This window comes from Lutjanus erythropterus, chromosome 7, assembly GCF_056507025.1.
Source record: "Lutjanus erythropterus isolate fLutEry1 chromosome 7, fLutEry1.hap2, whole genome shotgun sequence".
In the NCBI taxonomy this organism is placed as follows: Eukaryota; Metazoa; Chordata; class Actinopteri; order Lutjaniformes; family Lutjanidae; genus Lutjanus; species Lutjanus erythropterus.
Window position 1 is genome coordinate 10,003,070 of NC_139323.1, and position 18,878 is coordinate 10,021,947.

The 18,878-nt window shown below is 39.8% G+C and overlaps 1 protein-coding gene across 7 annotated transcripts in view; it reads left to right on the forward strand.

The window, feature by feature from the left end:
- Positions 1 to 18,878, forward strand: part of shroom2a (shroom family member 2a) — a 47,448-nt gene that overhangs the window by 14,192 nt on the left and 14,378 nt on the right. For 2 of the 7 annotated variants that reach the window (XM_084722595.1, XM_084722598.1), the window contains 3 exons: positions 171 to 319; positions 14,649 to 14,771; positions 16,052 to 18,482. In XM_084722595.1, coding sequence (XP_084578721.1) covers positions 171 to 319; positions 14,649 to 14,771; positions 16,052 to 18,482 — 2,703 coding nt within the window. Of the gene's footprint in view, positions 1 to 170; positions 320 to 10,973; positions 11,247 to 13,697; positions 14,004 to 14,376; positions 14,395 to 14,648; positions 14,772 to 16,051; positions 18,483 to 18,878 lie in introns of those variants that run through there. The other 5 variants (XM_084722599.1, XM_084722600.1, XM_084722596.1 and 2 more) reach the window with 5 other exon arrangements.

An 18,878-nucleotide genomic window follows, 5' to 3' on the forward strand; every position in this document is an offset into this window, starting at 1 on the left:
GAGAGGCTCAATAAATTATTGTTATGGAAACAGATTGGGTGGTAGAAACTTGATCGCCATTGCTACTCACTTACTAAATAGCTAATTTGCCAGCACAAGATGGCTTCCTGAAGCATTTTTGGTGTCTCTGTTTAATTCTTAGTTTCCCATCTGCTGTGTTTATGTTCCAGGTTGAGGAGGGCAGCAAGGCAGCAGCTGTGAGTCTCCAGGTGGGAGACGAGCTCGTCAACATCAACGAGATTCCCCTGAGTGGCTACAGACAGGAGGCAATCTGCCTAGTGAAAGGCTCCCACAAGACCCTCAGTCTGGTGGTGAAAAGGTAGGTAACCAATCCCCGGTCCCCTCTCCTCCTATATCTGCCACTGTCACAAGTGCACCACCCACTTGGCCTAACAGGTCGCTATGGTAACATTTCCAACAAACCAAGGTGACAGAGGAGTGGAGACAGAGGATTGTGGCCCTTGCAGCTGTCTGACTGCAGTGTGTCTTTAGAGTAGCCGACACTTTGTGGGACTTCGGAGCTGTCACTGTTGAGTTTGGTAGCTGGATGGTCCTGTTTTGCCAGGTTGTGCTGGGCTGCAGGAGTTCATGGTTATGACACAGTTTTTCATGATCAAGTTGAAAGAAGGAAGAGATGTTGTAGGTGACATCATTTCCTCCAGTAGATCCTGCACAGGCCGGTGTAGGAGGGACAAACAAAGGGGAAGTTTTGATGCAAATTAGACTATGTGACACTGAGATTTTTTTTTTATCAGTCAGTCAGTTTTACACCTTCTGTGATAAGGAATTTCTGGTTTGCGTAGTTTTCTTTCCAGAATGTATCTCATTCATTCTTAATGGCCAAAGAATAGACTGTTCATGAATGATAAGCTCACAATAGATGGTTACATTGACTCTTTTGTCATAAGCCAGTCTTTGTGACCCACGTTGTACTGACTCCGAGGTATTGTTTCGTATTCATATCTTGTTTAACTGATGAATCATTTGTCAACTTAGTCCTGGAGGCCCTTCCTACAAATGGCCTTGCTGTGCGTGAAACACTGAAGCCATTGTCTCCCTTTGCCATCCGCATTTCTTTCTGTATTGTATCATATCATAACGTAATCCCTGAACAAATCCTACCGTACAAGGAAGTCCACTCACCATTTATCTCTCCACAAGGACGTGGCTGTGAGTCTCATTGTATTTTATTCTCAATAGACGTGTCTATTATAGGATCTGGAAACAAGGATGCATTACTGTGTATAACAATCTGTGTTTATTTGATTACTCTATTCTATTGTGGGATGACTTAAAGGCCTTAAAAACATGTCCTGTCAGTCAGCTTCTTACTATATAAACAACAATTTTCTGCCAAGGTTAGAACAGTTTTGGTCACTACACGTGAGATGTCTGTGTTTCTGTTTGTGTCATTGCCTTTCTCACTGTTTTGAAGTGGGTTTGGCTCAGTTGGAAAAAATGTGACATCACATACTTCTGTGCACCAATCACAATTTCACAAGCACTTGAATCACAATTTGATGACACAATCTTGTACGATTGTTTGCTCATGTTGCCACAGCCACTGTCAGTTTAATCTAATCCAACCACAATCACACAGACAGTTGAGTGTTAAACTGTAAATAATATTTAACAGTGTTTTCTTTTCCTTAATAGCTTGAGCAATAATTAGTTGTAGGGAGCAATGAAGCAGTAGAAAACAATTTGCCATCCCTGCCTACCAGTTATTGTGAGATCAGCAGGTGGAGGAAAGGGCAAAATGGATAAATTATGGCCTTTAAGTGGCCTGATTTATACACTAGTTTTAAGAATTCTTGCCTAGCAAAATTGGCTTACCCCATTGGCAGATTGTGTTACCTAAAACAAGACAATTTGATTATATTTAAGAATATTTGAGTGCTGTCTAGTAGGGCTTTTTTGCAGTGTAGCAGGAGGCATAAGGAAAGGATCTGGGTATTGTCATTTCAGCATGTTTGTAATTGTAAATGGAGAAAGACATTTCCTTACAAGGACAGGTCCTATTGTTCATGTTGCATTTTACGCAGACTTTTATTCCCGTGGGACTCTTTCTTCCTCTGTTCTTGTATGGTGAAGAATTTAGTTTGTTCTGACTGTCTCAAATAGCATCTCCAGTCAGTCATTTTCCAGGGCCACAATAACAAGGTTGTGTCTGATTTAGAACACAGTAAAGTGATAGTGGTTCATTACAGAACCCTGAACTATTTCTTTTTCTTGTTATCCAACTGCAGTCTGCGCATTGTGTAGAAAGCTACAGTGTAGCAGCATCACACATCACTCCCTGTCCCCTTCCAGAGCCCTTACTGTATGTTTGACTGTAGCTTAACCTGTGCCTGAACATGTAAGGTGTCAGGCGCCAAACACCTTTCTTTTTATCTCAGGGATAATGTTGGATAGTTGAACGAGGATCAGGAAGCTGTCAGAACCTGCTCCCATCTACAGGTGTGGTCTCTTTACACACAGGTCGAGGGCGGAGCTTGATTTATTTTGCATGCAGTGACTAACGTGAGATTGTTGGTGTAATGTCATTTGGGAGAGGGGAAGGGGAGAGGCCTGTCACACACCACACAGAGAACAGATAGGTGTGGTTATCTGAGGGGAAGAATCTTGTTGTCTTTGCACATGCCTCGACAAAACTACTGTGCACTCTGCCTCCACTTTGGCCTGTCAGATGAGGCAATCTTAACAGTTTTACAGATATTTTTACATTTTAATTATCACTTTAACAGCCTCACTGAAAAACAACAACTTCACATCAAAAGCAACATCAGGGCGGGTTAAGTTAAATTGCATGTTTTTTTGCAAAATTTGTTTAACACTTGCCAACGCTAACTACTGCATACAGTCAAACATTATAATTATCCCTCATTGACACATTGCATTTTCATGCATTCCAGCTGTTATTGTTATTCTTTGCTCACTGTAAAATCCAGAAGCTGCAATTTGGCTAAATGCAGAAAAATTTAAGTTGAATTCTAGTTAGTATACTGAAAGTAAATTGTATATGGACAGCCTCTGTCTAAAAAGCAACGGAGATCAAGGTAACAAACATATTTTGACGAGTGCAAGCAGAATTCACAGAAAAACAGATCATTTGAAACACCAACAGATCTCCTGTGTTGCCTTATAAGTTTGCAGAAGTGGGAAGCAACAAAGTACAAATACTTTTTACTTAGGTTTACGTTACTGTAGCAGCAGTAAGCAGTAAGTTTTCAGGTATTTATACTTTACTTGAGTATTATTTTTCTGACAACTTTTTACTTTTACTCTACATTTTAACACAAATATCTGTACTTTATACTCCTTACATTTTCAAAATAAGCTTGTTACTTGTTTTAATTAGGGATGTAATGATACATTCAACTCACAATTTTCTGATACTGGCTTCACGATATGATTTTCTCATGATTTTTTTTAACAGGATGAGCTTGCAGACAAATTACGACTGAAGAATTATTTCTCAGACAAAAAACACAGCATATCTGAGGTAGGGTGTAGAAAATCTGCTTGTCAGCGTGGATTGTCCTTGTAACAGTTTCTTTGCTCAGGCGGTTTTGACTTGAGCTTCTCACTATGGTGCCAGGTGACATGCTGCATCATGTTGGTTGTGCTACTTGTGTAGGTCATCGCCCTCTTGCTGTATTTGCACACAGCCTGAGTCTTGTCTGTGATCTTCTCGCCCTCTTCATTTTTGAACACAGGGCGCCCTATCTTATGCTGATCTAAAGCACAAGTGGGAAGCACAAGGCGCAATGGATTTAATTTATTCAAGGTGTCGCCAAATCCACTTTTGCCATCTTGCACCAGGGGCACAGCGGTATCCTGCCCTGCCATTTATCAGATGTGCGCCCTCATTAATTCACCAGCAAGTTTAGGCTGAACATACAATAAGCAGTCCAGAAAGTCAACTCTCATCACCTTTAGGAAGCAGATATGCCAGGAGCGCAAGTGATGGCAGCGATGGCAAATTTACCAGGAGGAATCAAAGAGAAAAGATTTTCAAAGCAAGGAGATAGATTTCCTGGTTTGAGGAGTTAAAGCATGAGAGTGCGCAATATATGGAGACAGCAGGACATCTCCAAAGTAGCTTCATGTGGAAATAGTTTATTTTACATGAACGGTTGTAAACAGTAATACAATAAATGAACTGCAAATGTTATGCAGATATGTAGCTGGTTATGTTTTACACTGAAGCAACTTGAAAATGTGTTGTACCTTATAATTCATTATTATCATTGTCATTATTATGCAGCTCTGCTGGCTGAGGAATAGGGGAGAGGAGAGGTGAATTGATCCAGCCATCTCAACAGAGCAGTTACATGGCTGACCGTGCTTCTCCTTTCCTCTCCTGTTCCTCCTCATCCTCACCTCCTCCTGCCATCCTCAGTCCTCCATCCCGCTAACACTACTGTGGGTGTAGGAAACAGAATCGTCACATATTTGTATCGATTTTTAACTGTTTCACGATGCGCCATTTATTTTTGCATCGTGTGTCGTCGTACCAATATCAGGACTGATTTCAACCTAAATAGATGGGAAAAGAAAAGGCAAATCCTTGGTGTGTCCATCAGTGTAAATATATGTGTGTATATGTGACAGATGTAACAAGATGAAAACAATGTTAAGAAAAAGGGACTAGACGAAACAGACAGGGCAGGAGGCTCGAGGTGAGCTTCAGTTACTTTTGCACAGAAACAGACAGTAAAAATATTCTTCAGGGGACGAGTTATTGCTTTTATACTTTGATTACATTTCAGAGCCTTTACTTTTTCACTTTGACTTGCATAAAGAAGTTGAATCAGTACTTAACTTTTACCAGAGTCTTTTTTAAAGTAGTATGTGTACTTCTATTTGAATAAAGAATTTGAGTAGTTTTGCCTTGTCTGGAAGTTTGGACATTGCAGGGCTTTACTCTTTTGCCATGAGGTGTTCACATTATTTTTTCTGCCTCTCTGGTTTAGAGCAAATATGATTTTTATTTAGCATCAGGACCCCCGTAGTCTGGTTGGCCTTCCTTTCCCTTCCCTTGGGGCATTTTCTGTGTATGCAACCAGCAGCAGAGTGAATCATTAAACTTTACAACATGAAGCTTGAAGTGTGCTGTAGCATTTGGTTTCCCCCTTCTGGCTTTGTTACAGAAGTACCACAGTCACTAACAGGCATCATTATTTTGCTTTGGAAGAGACATCGTTGACTGTAGCAGAAGGCGACTGCTTGTGTGTGTCTATCTTTTACTTGTTGTGGAATCAAAAATACAGTCTCTAATGCCATAAAACATCTCATCTATGTGGCTTAGATGAGTTATGCCTGCACGGAGGTTTGGTGCACAATCCAATTATACCTGGAAAAGCTTATTGGCCTAACTTACAGTGTAAGCATTCAGTAGGGGTTACAGTGCAGTGGCTTACATCTTACCGGTCTTTGTTTTTCTAAATAAGCCTACGTAGTATGTTTGGAATGTTGTGCACTGAATTTTTGGCGTAAGCAGATTTCTTAAAATTGTTTGGGTCTCAGCTGAGGAAATCATTGTTTAGAGATTTCATTGTAACCCTGTCTTAACTGCACCCCTCGGCTCCTTTTTGGTTTGTTCCAGTGCCAAGGTGAGTTGACAGGGAGTCGCTGAAGTAGATGTCACTAGTTTCACAGGAAGACGGAAAGTTTCATTCAAATCTTTTTTTTCTGAAACTGCACAGTTTAAGAAAAAAATACACTTGCTTTGAGCTGTAATGTTTTTTTTTTCTTGCTACGTGCCATGAAGAAATGTTAGTTCTTAATGAGCATTTCATGAGGTATGTATGTGAATTGGAAACAAACATCATTTCCAGAGGTGCATTGTATCCACCTTACTTATGATTATTTATCAAAATTTCATTGTGACAATTTTATGAAAGTACCAGTAGTCATCTCTACAATATTGCCGCAATATCTATCATGGTATTTGGTTGAAAATACTGTGATATTTGATTTTGTCCATATTGCCCAGCCCTTCTATTTAGCTAGGTTTTATATATGCTTGTCTATTGTCTATGAAATAACCTCAGTTTAGTGCTAAATACATAGTGTAATCTGTCTTTTGTCTCTGTTTGTCACTCATATGACACACTTGTTATCCTCTCATTTTGAGAACTAGGGGTAATAATGATTAATTGATGCTATATTCAGTCATTACGAATTTGATCGATTAAGTAAAATTTATTCGATCTACTATCACATAAAGATCTGAAATGTAGTGGCATTTATTTTTATGATTGTGCTCCATATGTTATCTGATATTCATTAATATGTGTGAAATATGTGGGACTTTATATGTTTCATAGGCTGTACAATACTGTCAGAATATGTAAAATGTTGCTGTAGAAATAAAGATTTGATTAAGGGGGAAAATGCATTAGGTATTGTTTTTTAAGTTTTTGTAATTATGATTAATCAATTAAATTATCGTTTATTTTGCCAATGATCGAAAGAGCTTACAATTTACAACCCTGATGAGAACTGTTCTGTCATCACATACCAGTGATAAGGTATGTGGATGGAGAAGATCCCCCTCAGGGATCTACACTTAGAGCATGTGATGGCTGACATTACATAAACATTTCATTACCTCACAACAGACTTTTTTGCATGTTTGCTGATGTTGTGATATCATATACAGCATTTATTGTTTGTTTGTGGTTGGCTGGTTAATCATTGCAGTCCACAGTATGTCATTATAAGGGACTAGAGCTAATCCAGGGATAAATGCTAATATTTCTTGGCACTGCCAACAAGGTCCACCAAGTCCTTAAATTTGGTTGCCAAAGTACATTTTTGGTGGCTCAAATATAAACTCAACATAAAAACAATGCTGAAAAGTTAATTTAACACAACACAGCCTTTCTTAACTGTAACATTTGTGTTGTCCACTTTGTCCATGAATTGTGATGCGTTTCCATGAGCTCTGATGAAAAATGAGCTAAACTTCTCAGCTAGCTGAGGAAACTGGTGCCACAGACCACAGTGCTTTACATCTTAATTCTAGCCACTCCAGCTTCCTTTCACTACTAAATTAGTAGTTATATAATTAATAGTTTCCATTTTCATTTTTCCATAGTGCACCTTTTGTTTCTGGTTCACATCAGCAGTTTGAGTAGGTTTAGTGAATCCATACTTCAGTAGTCCAGGCCCCGACATACTGTTAGCTAGCCAGCGATGAGTCCTGTTCACTGTTTTCATAGAATGTTGAATTCAAAGGCGCAAAGTTGAGATGCTTCTGGAACTGTAAGATTGTGTTGCTGAAGGCTCGCAGTAAGGGGATTAGTGTTGCAAGTAACAATTAATCTGTCAATTATTTTCTTGATTAGTCGATCAGTTGTTTGGTCTATGAAATGTCAGAAAATGGTGAAAATTTTCAATCAGTATTTTGTTTCACAAAGCCCAAGGTGACGTTCTCAAACATCTTGTTTGGTCCACAACCCAAAGAGATTCAGTTGACTCTCCTGGAAAACACTGGCAGAAAATATTCATGCTTGAGAAGCTGAGAACTAGGACATTTTTCCCCTAAAATTACTCAAACTAAGTAACAGTGATTAATTTAATAGATGACAACTAATTGATTAATCGTTGCAGCTCTAATAAGGATAAAGCTTGATGGCAACATACTGACTGTTTGAGGCCACGAGCCATCAAGCCATGGTTAATGTGGAACCCTGTAATCCCTTCACTGTTTGTTGTTGTTGCTTTGTATGCATTCTGGTGTCTGTCACACTTAAGCTGTGATACTGTTACAACAGGTAATAGAGAGGCCCAACTTTCTATTAGTAACTGACAGGTTGATGGTGAATTTATACCAACAGTTTGACACGCTGTTTGCCCATGAACTGTGATAATACACAGTGTTAAAGACATAAGACAGGTAGGCCTCTATTATAGTGATGTTGATGAGACCCTCACCCTCAAACAAAAGGTTTCCAGGTGTTTCTGACTTGTGGGTCAGTGCAGACAGCCAGTGACTTGACAGCTGGTATGCCACTCAGCCCAGGAATGTGCTGGTCATTACACGCTGCTCACGGTTCACCTCTCTCACCCGAAACATGACTGGTTTGATTGTAGGGTCTGCTGAAGAGGGCCTTTGTCAGACCCTCAGGGACCAAATGGAATCCACAGGCTCACCTGCAAAGTGCAGGTCGGGTGCATACAACCTCAGCATTTTTCTGCCCCATGCTATACATGATGCTGCTCTGCATTTTGCCAGATGTTATACATCCACCTGTCCAAACCACACACTGAATTACTTGTTCTCATATATTTTTATAAGAAAAAAATCTTGCATCTTAGTCAAATCAAAACGGTTAATGTTCCATATGATATGTGTGGCATTTGTTAAGCTGGTAAATAATTTGTAGCTCACAATGAAAACCTTGTTTGGGCTTTATGCTTGATTGCTTCCCTCACAATAGATGACCTTACTGGGAATTTTATTGCTTTCCTATCAGCTTTACGTTGCACCAATTCTTTGTTAATCTTCTTGCCTGTCACCAGACCTCTTGCTGGTGTGCCAAAGCACGTTTTAGTAAGAAAAAAAAACACTTGCTTGTCACTCAAACAGTAGGGTTTTCTTCTGTTATGCCTTTTAGGATGGTTGTTTGCTAAAGGCAACTGTTTGATTACTATTATCTGTACAGCTGTTACTATCTGTACAGTTAAAACTGGCAAAAGAACAGACATCTCAACTTGGACTGTTTCGATTTCCAAAGTGCAGAGATTTCGTTTTTAATATGAAAGATATTGCTGACAACTTGTGCTTCTTTTGTCAGTCAGATTCTTACTGATAACTAATAATATTATGAAAAGAATGGCTACAAAGATAGACCTTTTTTAATGAGTAAGCTACTTTTTTTTTAACCAGAAATAGCTGTTTATTGCTCTCGCCAAACTCACCACACTCTAAACTCGACAGAAATAAAATAAAACTCACCAAAAACTGTGCCAACAATCACCAACACTGGTTTGTTCCAAATAAACTTAAACTTAATCCATCGTGTTGTGTGCGAAAATGTCAGGAGAGGAGCAAGAGGAAAGTTAGACATCACAGAAGCAGCGGGGAGAAACGTTGTTAACAGGCAGAATATTTTCACACTGAATGTGGTGAATTAAGGATCTACTTTGACCAAACAACTGAAATTGGTTGTTGTTGAAACTGTGGAAAGATGAGCTAAGGTGTTTTATGGTGAGTTTATTTTTGTTTCTGTCGTGTTTGAATGAAGTGTGTTCTGCGATGGTAAAATTGCTGTGTCTTTAAAGGCAGTCTGGTGAGTTTAGACAGTATAACAGCTTTAGCAATCTTTTCAATAACGTTATCAGATACTTGGAATAAGGTTGAAAAATACAGGTTGAAAAATGCCTAAGTTACCTTTTAACAATGTTTTCTAGTATATAAAGCCACAACCTAGCAAATTTGAAAATTAAAGTGCTTCCTGGGCCATTTAATTTAAACTGCACTCAGCAGCTGGCACTATTATTATGGATTATTTCCTAAATAGAACCAGATTCTAACCATTATGAGTAATAGCTTTTCTATTATGTCATTAGAGAATTTGAACATGAGAATCCAGCCTGTACTATAAAACCTCCAGCACTTGGCCTCAACATTGTTGACAAGCAATGTCATTTTAAAGCAAGATTGAAAGGACACACATTATTAGTATACAATTTTCCCAAGTAGAAAGCAATTATCTGCACTTTTCATTTAATTTCTTAGCTTTATAGGGCATAGGACCACACATTAATATGAATATATTTTTAAAAAAAAAACATGAAAATGAAAGAGTAAAATCACACTGCTTACTACACAGGAATTGTTCATCTTTTTTTTTTTTTTTAATCCCACTGAGACACAATATTTGCTATTCAGTCACTAAATAGAATATGTATGATTATGTGTGAGTAGCAGTAACATGTATGTATTATTATGTATTATGTATGAGTATCAGCTGTTAAATTCACTGTTGGAAATACTACTAAAATTTGAAATCTACTACTCAAATACAAGTACTGTTACATTAATGAATTATAACGATTATGATTATTATTATTATTTCTCAACTACAAATAAAATCACTGGTTTTAAAATAAAACTGTGAAGTATTCTTCCTAAAAACTGTACAGAGTATTAGCTCTTTTCAATGACGTTTAATGCATTATCAAGAGCAGGCATTCAGCCAAAAGGAGATTCTGATTTTAAAAGTAACTCTGTAGATTACATAGTGTAATGCATAAGTACAAGTAAAATTACTTGGACTTGGAAAAATACTCAAAAAAAAAGTTTTTAAAAAAGTGAAAGAGTAAAAGTAAAAAAGTACCCCAAAAAGTACTTAAGCACAGTTATTTGAGTAGTTGTAATTGTATGTATTGAATGTAAATGTAAAAAGAATGCTAATTTGGCAATCTGAGCCCAATGAGCATGAGTCCTAATTATGAGGAATTAATTCATGTTCTCTCTATTTAAGATTCATACATTCATTGAGCTGCAACTAACAAGCCTAATTAAACACAATCCGAAATAATGACTTCAACAAAATGAACTGAAGTCAATAGTTTTGTTGTATTTGCCATGTGTTGCTGACGTCCCTGCTTGGGCAGTTGCAATGCTCATTACCCAAGGCTTTCAGGAAACGGGGTGCCCTTCCACCCTGGAGAGCAACCTGTTGCCATAGTAATGGTAGAAATGCATGTCTGCCGCACAAGAGGGGAGATGGGAAGAGAAGAGTCCGGCATTTCATCCCATCATTAGCATATTAGCCCCTTAGAGCCAATGAGACGAGGCAAGGTACGGGAATACTCCAAGGGGACTGGCTGTGACAATAGCCCTCCTCCTTCTCTTCCACTCTTCCACCCCCTCTCTGGGTAAAAGCCCCATAATCCTGAGGGAAATCTCCCTTGCCTTCAAACTAATTCTGCCCACAGAACTTTTCAGTCATGCCCACCCTGTGTTGAATGTTTCTGACTTGTGGTGCGTTTGGAGTTAGGGATTCAGTGTTAGAATTGTGCAATGATGGTCGGACCACAGCGGCCTGCATGTCTCATTATTTTGGCTTGTCTTTGAAGTGTCTGAGGAATGCGGTGCCTGACCAGCACCATGTACAACTGGTCTCACATCCAAATTGAGCTCCAGTCTAATATTATTGTCTGGTCTTCTGGATTACACATTTTTTATTTTCTGTCCATTTTGAATTTCATCATCCAGATGTTTGGTGAGTCAAAACGAACATTATTTTATGTTTTGATCACTTTTTGTATTTGACTTGTTTGAAGGCAGTCATACCTGCTGCCTTTTGTCTTGTTATATGTCAGTGAGGGGACATATTGGGGCCTTATTTACTTGCTTTGATGACCCTAATACCCTGTTTTTGTTCTGATTGCTCCTGTCTTGTCATTCAGTATGAGGTCATCCATCATTTAGGTTAAGCCATGATCAGCAAGATTTAGCATTTCAACACAAATTGCAAATTAATCTTCGGTGGAAAAGGCTTATAGGTAGAAAAATCATCTCTGTTGATATTCCCCTAAATTATTATTAAGTAATTGCCTGTGAGTTTGTCCTCAACTTTAACAAGCTATCTATTAGGTTTTGTATGCACATGTGAGCTGTTTATTTTTGAATGTGGACTGGTTGGTACCGGATACATTTGGGGCTCTAAACTGATCACACTCTCCCCCTGCCTCCCATTCCAGCCAACTGATTCACTTTCCTAGCATATCTGTGCTGGCCCAGCTGTAGCCCTGACGATAGGCCTAATAAAACAGGTTCATTTGCATACCAATAGCAGGCGCCATGTGTGGCTAGCTCCTAGTGCCCTAGAAACACGGACTGTGAGGAGACAAGGAAGACTGAGCTCCATGTTGGCTTTTCTTTGTCCTCTAAATAGGCCTTAACTTTAATCCACAATTAATTTTGTGGAATTGTCCCACTTTATCGACCTTAACTCAATCTCTGTCTCAATCTGAAAATTCCCAATCTATAAAATTAATGTTGGGTGTACATATCATAGCTTATGCTATACATTTCACCCACTAGTTTATTTTCAGTTCTTCATCTGAAGGAAGGTGTTGTTTGGACCTCTTGTCATCAGATCATTGAAGGCCTTTAGACAAGGTGACTGAGGGGGCAGGACCTCCTGACCTCATGGCTTTTTTAGGGCAAGCCTTAGGTCCAAAGAGAACATAAGCAAGCAAAGCATTGTCTAAAATTCTCGACCAATAAAACCAATGTTTCACAGTTCTCTCTCAGTAAAACTGGTTACAGAGGTCTATGGCTGGGCAATATAGGCTAGCTGAGAAGTTTATCACAATAAAATGTTTGATATCCTAATCCTTGATCATTTTACTTTTAATACCAGGAGGAAAAAGGTTGAATTTAATCACTTGATTTTTAATTTAACTGCCTTACTTTGAATTAAACACATTAATTATCACACACACACACACACACACACACACACACACACACACACACACACACACACACACACACACACACACACAAAGTGCCATTCTGGTGAGCTGGCCTGTCCCTCTTTATTAACAATTACCTCACCGTCTTTGCTCATTTTCTCACTCCATGCTGTTTCTAATGTCGTCAATGGTGCAAATGAGCAAGACACTTGTTAAATGATTGGCTGTTTGCTTGTCACATGTAGCATCAAGGAATATGACAGGCTGTTTATGAGCTAGAATGAGTTCATTATGTGCTTTCTTGGTAATTGTATTTAATGCATTTAAGTGAAACTATTGATCATTTCAATGAGTGATTTTCTTATTGCTATTCATGAACTGTATACTGTCTAAACATCTCTTGAGCCTGACAAATACTGGGTTGTTAGGGCTGATGCTGATATTAAGGATTAAAAAAAAATTCCAACATTGATATATAGGCCAACATTCTATAATTTGACAATACCTGAAAACACTTTGTAACTATGTTTTGAAAGGTGCTATAAAATGAAATTAAAACAAAAAAGTGACATATATGACATATCACTATTGTTTAATTGCCCAGTCCTTCCCAGGTCAAGCATGCAATGGTAGATTGAGGCTAAAAATGAAGATACAAAAGTGTTTTAAAACATATTCCATTCAGAGATTCTTCTATAGATGTCACAATCTGATGCTTAAAATCTTACCAAGTGTGTAAAATAAATGAGGCCCTGTTTTCCCTGTAACTCGCCTCATTTAAAACTAGCTAATATTAGGTGTCTAAACATCAACCAAAGTCCCCTGTGTCTGTCACATGATGTGAGTTTTTGAACCCCCGTTGACGATGGAAAAGCTGTCTGGGAGGCAGACGACAGCTTGGACTGAGGATGTGATGTGGCTGATCTGATTGCGTAAGAGATTCTCTATTCTGTTAAGCCCCCTGCCCCATGCTGGGCTTCTGTTCCCCCCTGGGGCCATATGGCAAAGTCTGATCACAGCCAGTTCACCTCAGCTACGCACTGTTTAGATCATGAGCCTAATGAGAGAAACTAAAATTGTGTCTGTTTCACTCTGGTATTGTTGTCTGTGTGGTAAATCCGGTATACAGGGGTTTTCTCTTATTTCTCAAGTTCCATGACACTCAAAATTGTGTGACATCATGAGCATGCACAAGTTTGACCAGGAGAGGGGGCCATAACACCATGTATCAGCAGACATTTACACTTCTGCAGACTGCATATTACTGTCCTGTGAATTAGAACTCAGTTGGATTAGAGGAGATTTAGAGAACCTTTGTCCTAGTGAGCTTTTGAGACACTGGCCTCCCCAGTAGTTTTCTGCAGGGTTATAGTGTGCTCAAACTAAATGCCAGGTGGTCAATTGTCAATTGTTGGTGAGCTCTTAGTGTGTGTGTTCCTCCCCCTGCTGCCCAGGAATATGAAAATGGTGGATATTGTAACTCAGAAAATGCCCTCAGAGAATGACGTGCATGTGGCAAGAAGCTTTCTTACGAAGATTTTGCGAAGTTCCATGAGGTACGCTCCTGTCTGTGGCTTCATCGTAATCAGTAGTACCTATTCCCCTTGTTCCACTCCTTGTGCCCATAATCATGTTAATCATTTGTCTAGTAATAATATCATCTTCATTCCTCTCATAGCAACTCCTCCTCTCTCATGGTTTATTACCTGCCCTCCTTGGCATGTCTCTTTGGATTGTCTTGTGGTTCATGTCATTAGATGAATGATACAGTATGCATCCCATTTGTACCGCATGCAATACTCTGTCTGTGATATGTATACATATGTCTTTGTGTCTAAATTGTAAAAAAAAATTAAAGTTTATTTTATTTACATGTGTGCCATTCTATGCTGATATGTTCTATTCACATTTTCCTAACATGCAATTCAGAAAGAATCGCTTTAAAGGGTATGTTTGAGGGTATGATAAAGTTCTTGAATAACAGGGATGTAGATTTTTTAAAAAAATCCTTTTTAACAGTTTCTGTCTGTGACTACTGGAGTAAATCAAACATGTTGTAAATCACTGCCTCCATAAAAGCAGCAAAACAAGTAAATCTTTTACTTGTTGAGTTGTAGTATTAGCAGAATGTGCAAGAACATACTGTTTTCCATAAGGGGCTGGTCTCTAATCCAGTCTGTGTTTTTTTGCCCTCTCTGCAGGCGGAATGAACCCATAAGCAGGCCTCACTCCTGGCACTCTACCAAGTTCAACGAAAACCAATCAGAGACTGCCAAAACACAGTCTCCACCCACGCCAGTCTGGCACACCAGATATGATGCAAGGTAACTCTTGGATCTTGAAGTTTGCCTCTTCAGTCTCAGTGTTCAAGCACTTTAGAGGAAAGTGTATATGATAATGCTTTATGCTTATATAATGGGTTGTCCAGTATATTTACAACACTCAACACAGCCATTGACCCCAACCTTGTAACAGCTCTGATCTGGGTCATTCTGCTACAGATATTTTATAACTGGGTTGCACAAGTCATGGAATATCTTAAATACACAATTTAATCAAAGTTTAGTTCCAATCAGAGTTGAACAAAACTAGGTTTAAAATGAGTAAATCCAAATTTTAAAATTAAACAGAGCTCTGTTGCACAATTTAAAGCTAATCTCTGTTCAGTCAATCAAAGGTGATTGATTTAAACCTTAACTGAAAAAATGAATATGGAGATGCTTATTTACCAAAATCAAAGTAAACAAATAATAAATTGCTACCGGGGCCTAGTAAGTATGAAAGAGCAGGATAAACTGTTAACTTTTGGCTGTTTTGTATTCCTTAACAAAATGTTACATTGTTTGCTAGCTAACTAAAACTTTTTTTTAAGTTATTTTGTTTGCTAGCTAGCTAAAAACACAACACAAAAAGCTTTATATTGTTTACTTGCCAGCTATAAAGTTGGTCATGATGGCTCAGTAGGGGATTATTTTGCTCAATCCATCTCAAAAAAACACGTATTATAAAAGTTACACCTCCTCAAATGTAACTTTAAAGTTAATATTGGATCATATTTTAAATTAGATTTTAAAATTATGGTGCAACATACCTAAACTAAACTGAGGTTTTGAGAGCAGTTTAAATGTAATCTTCCTTAACTTTATGCTAGTTTGCAACATAAATTAACCCGTGATTTAAACTAGTATAAAAATAATCCTTGCTATTGCAATCCAGCCTGTTTTCTGTTTATTGACTCAAACTCTTCTGTCTGATGAAAACCCAATTAAAGTTTTTTTTTCCCATGTAAATTGACTCATGAGTTGTCATTTTGCAAGATAAACTTTTGCAACAAAATCCAAAGCTTTGTATTGACAATGCTATACACCTATATGAATTGTAAGTATGAATACATACATTTAATAGGTTTTAAGCTTTCTTTGCTAATGTTGCTGTATTCCCCAGTGGCCAAAAAGCTGATAATTTACCATGAATCTGCCGTAACAATATGGATTTAGATACCACAATTCATAGCTTTATTAACAACAGCAGTCTTTATGTAAATGACTATTTTTGCAGATAAAAGGTTGATGTTTCACCCTTGCTCCTTTGCTTTAATCTCCAGCTCATCCTCGACTGATCTCTCCTCTGGCTGGGAGCAGACAAACCTGCGCAGAGTGTCTGACCAGTTCAGCTCTCATGGCAGCATGGACAGTCTAGAACATGTCTCACACCCGTATCCTGCCGGTCAGCTGTCACCTGCCAAGTCCAACAACAGTATGGAGCATCTTGGAGGAGGGAAACGTGACTCAGCCTACAGCTCCTTCTCCACCAGCTCCGGCACACCAGACTACACCCTCTCGAAGTGCAATGCTGCCTCAACAGACAACATGCTTTATAAATTCAGTCAGTGGGATGCCGGAGGAAAGCACAACAATGGCAGAAACAGCCAGAGCCTGACAGAGGGAGTCAAACAGGATGACAGGGTGGCGTACTTCCAGATGCCAGGAGTGAGCGTAGGATGTGAGGGTCCACAGACTGATGAATCAGCCGGCTCTCGTCATTCCACTTCCAGTAGAACCAGCTATGGACCTGTTTGGCATGTACCTGAAAAAAAGAAGACTGCCTCCCCCTCTCCTCCCCCTCCCCCTCCTCCTGCACGCAGTGACAGTTTTGCTGCAACTAAGGTACATGAAAGAGGCCTCATTATATCTCACCCTGAAGGACCTGAATCACATGTCTCCTCTAAGGCTTCAACTGAAAATCGCCGTAGCCACAACCTGTCCCCGAAAAATGACAGCGACAGTTTTCACACTTCATCTGATAAATCAAATCATAACCAGTTCAACTCAAACAAGCAGTGCTCCCTGTCCAGCAGCGATGTTCGGCAAGGCCAGCCACACCATCAGAGACACCACAGTGATAAAAGCACTTTTTATTCTCAGCCCTGGGCTACGTCCGGACCAAAGTCACAGAACGTAGGTGGCTACTATTGTAGCATGCAGGAACTGCCTACCAACGGTTCTGGACAACATTTTGTACAGAACCAAAGACGGAATATAAGCACCTCCGTGTCTACCGCAGCCCCCGATCAAAACATTGACAGCAGCGGACATACTCGATACTACTGTGTCACAACATGTCAACCTAACCCCCAGAACCTGTCAGGAAAATCAGAGGACAGGAAGAGTGTAACAAGTGTAGAGACAGGAAGTGAGCTGAACTCTCTTAGCCCACAGACAGTCACCAAAGTGAAGTATCACTTGCCCCAACAGCAGCAACACTCCTTGCATATTAAAGACAGTAATGGATACAGCAAACACCAAGTTACTACTGTACTAGAAACCTCTGTACCTAAATCCAGCTCTGATGATAGGGGAACCCAGAGAGGACATAACAATGCAGAAGCTCAGTTCATAAGTTATCCTCCGAGCAGACAGGCTGAGCAGCGGAGGTCTCTGCCATTACAACATCGAGAAATACCCCCAGACGGCAGACATCATAGCCAAGGGAGCAACAAAATCTGCCCCCAGGCAACCCCTATGCTTCACTCTCTATCTATGGATGCTGCAGGCCAAGAGGCGAGAGGCCCGAATTCTGAAGAGTCCCTCGAAACCAAGCAGATGAGGCGCAGTGACCGTTTTGCCACCACGTTAAGGAATGAAATCCAGATGAGAAAAGCCAAGCTGCAGAAGAGTAAGAGTGCGGCTGCCCTTCCTGGTACTGAGGGTGAGGCTGAAGACGATGAGGATATCTGGAAGTCTGCTGAAAACACCACGCCAACCTCTGCCGATGGTTCCTTCACCAACACCTACAAGGTTAATCTGAAGGAAGCACAAGCAAGGGTGCTCAAGGCAACTTCCTTCAGGAGAAAAGACCTAGAGCTTGTCTTACTTGAGCATCCTGCAGCTGAGGCCTTACCTAACTACCCATCCTCAGGGCTGTCCCGTAAAGATGTTACTCCTCTGCCGACTGTCTCAGAGTCTGTAATTAGCAAATCAGGGCATGCTGGTGGTCAAGTACCTCGCATTGGTGGTCGAAGGCGCTTTCCTGCAGAAAAGAAGGTGAGGTCTTTCTCTGAACCGGACAAAATCCATGAAGTTGGGGTGAAGGAAGATAATCCTGGCAATGAAAATGCAAGGTCCTCATTAGACCAAAAAATTCTGTTTAAAGAAAGTGGGAAACCAGCTTTTCCCACTCACATCCCCCCTCAAAGCTATACCGAGAACCTCACAGAGACCAGGGCCAGAGGTCTCTCCACAACCAGTGAAGCAGAGGACAAAATTAAAGGCAACAGGAGCAGAGAATACACCGAGGAGAACCAGGGAGGTCCTTACTCTGCACACAAGCTGTCCACCATAGACCAACAAAGACTGGGAACCTTCGCTGAATATGAGGCAAAGTGGAATGTACAGAAAAAAAACCCAGAAACAAGAGCATCCGGACGGTACCGGTCAGCTGATAACATCCTGGACCCAGGACCAGAGGAGAGAACCAAAACCACCTGTTTCCATGAGAGATCCCGATCGTCTCCCTCTGCTGACATCTATGGACAGGTGAGGCACAAAGACTGTTCACGATCTCAAAATGACTTAAAGGGATCATTTGGATTATTTAATGTGGGGTTGTATGAGGTATTTATCAATTGTGTATTACCTACAGTAGAAGCCATCGGCAGCTCCCTAGATATAAGAAGCAGAGAGGGGCACTAATGTATTTTAGCCAACTAAAAAATGTCCACCAGTGTCAGTTTCAGTCTCTGCTGCCCCCTGCACACACGTGCTCCTGAACTTCAGTGACTCCACACTGTCCTTTTTAAAACACCATAGTCATTAAATATCACAAACAAACATATTGAGGCAACAGTAGACCAGCAACTCCTGTGTTCTACGAGATGAAATTACTGATTTCACCCATGGAGTTCGGTTTGTTATGAGAGAACAATATTATAC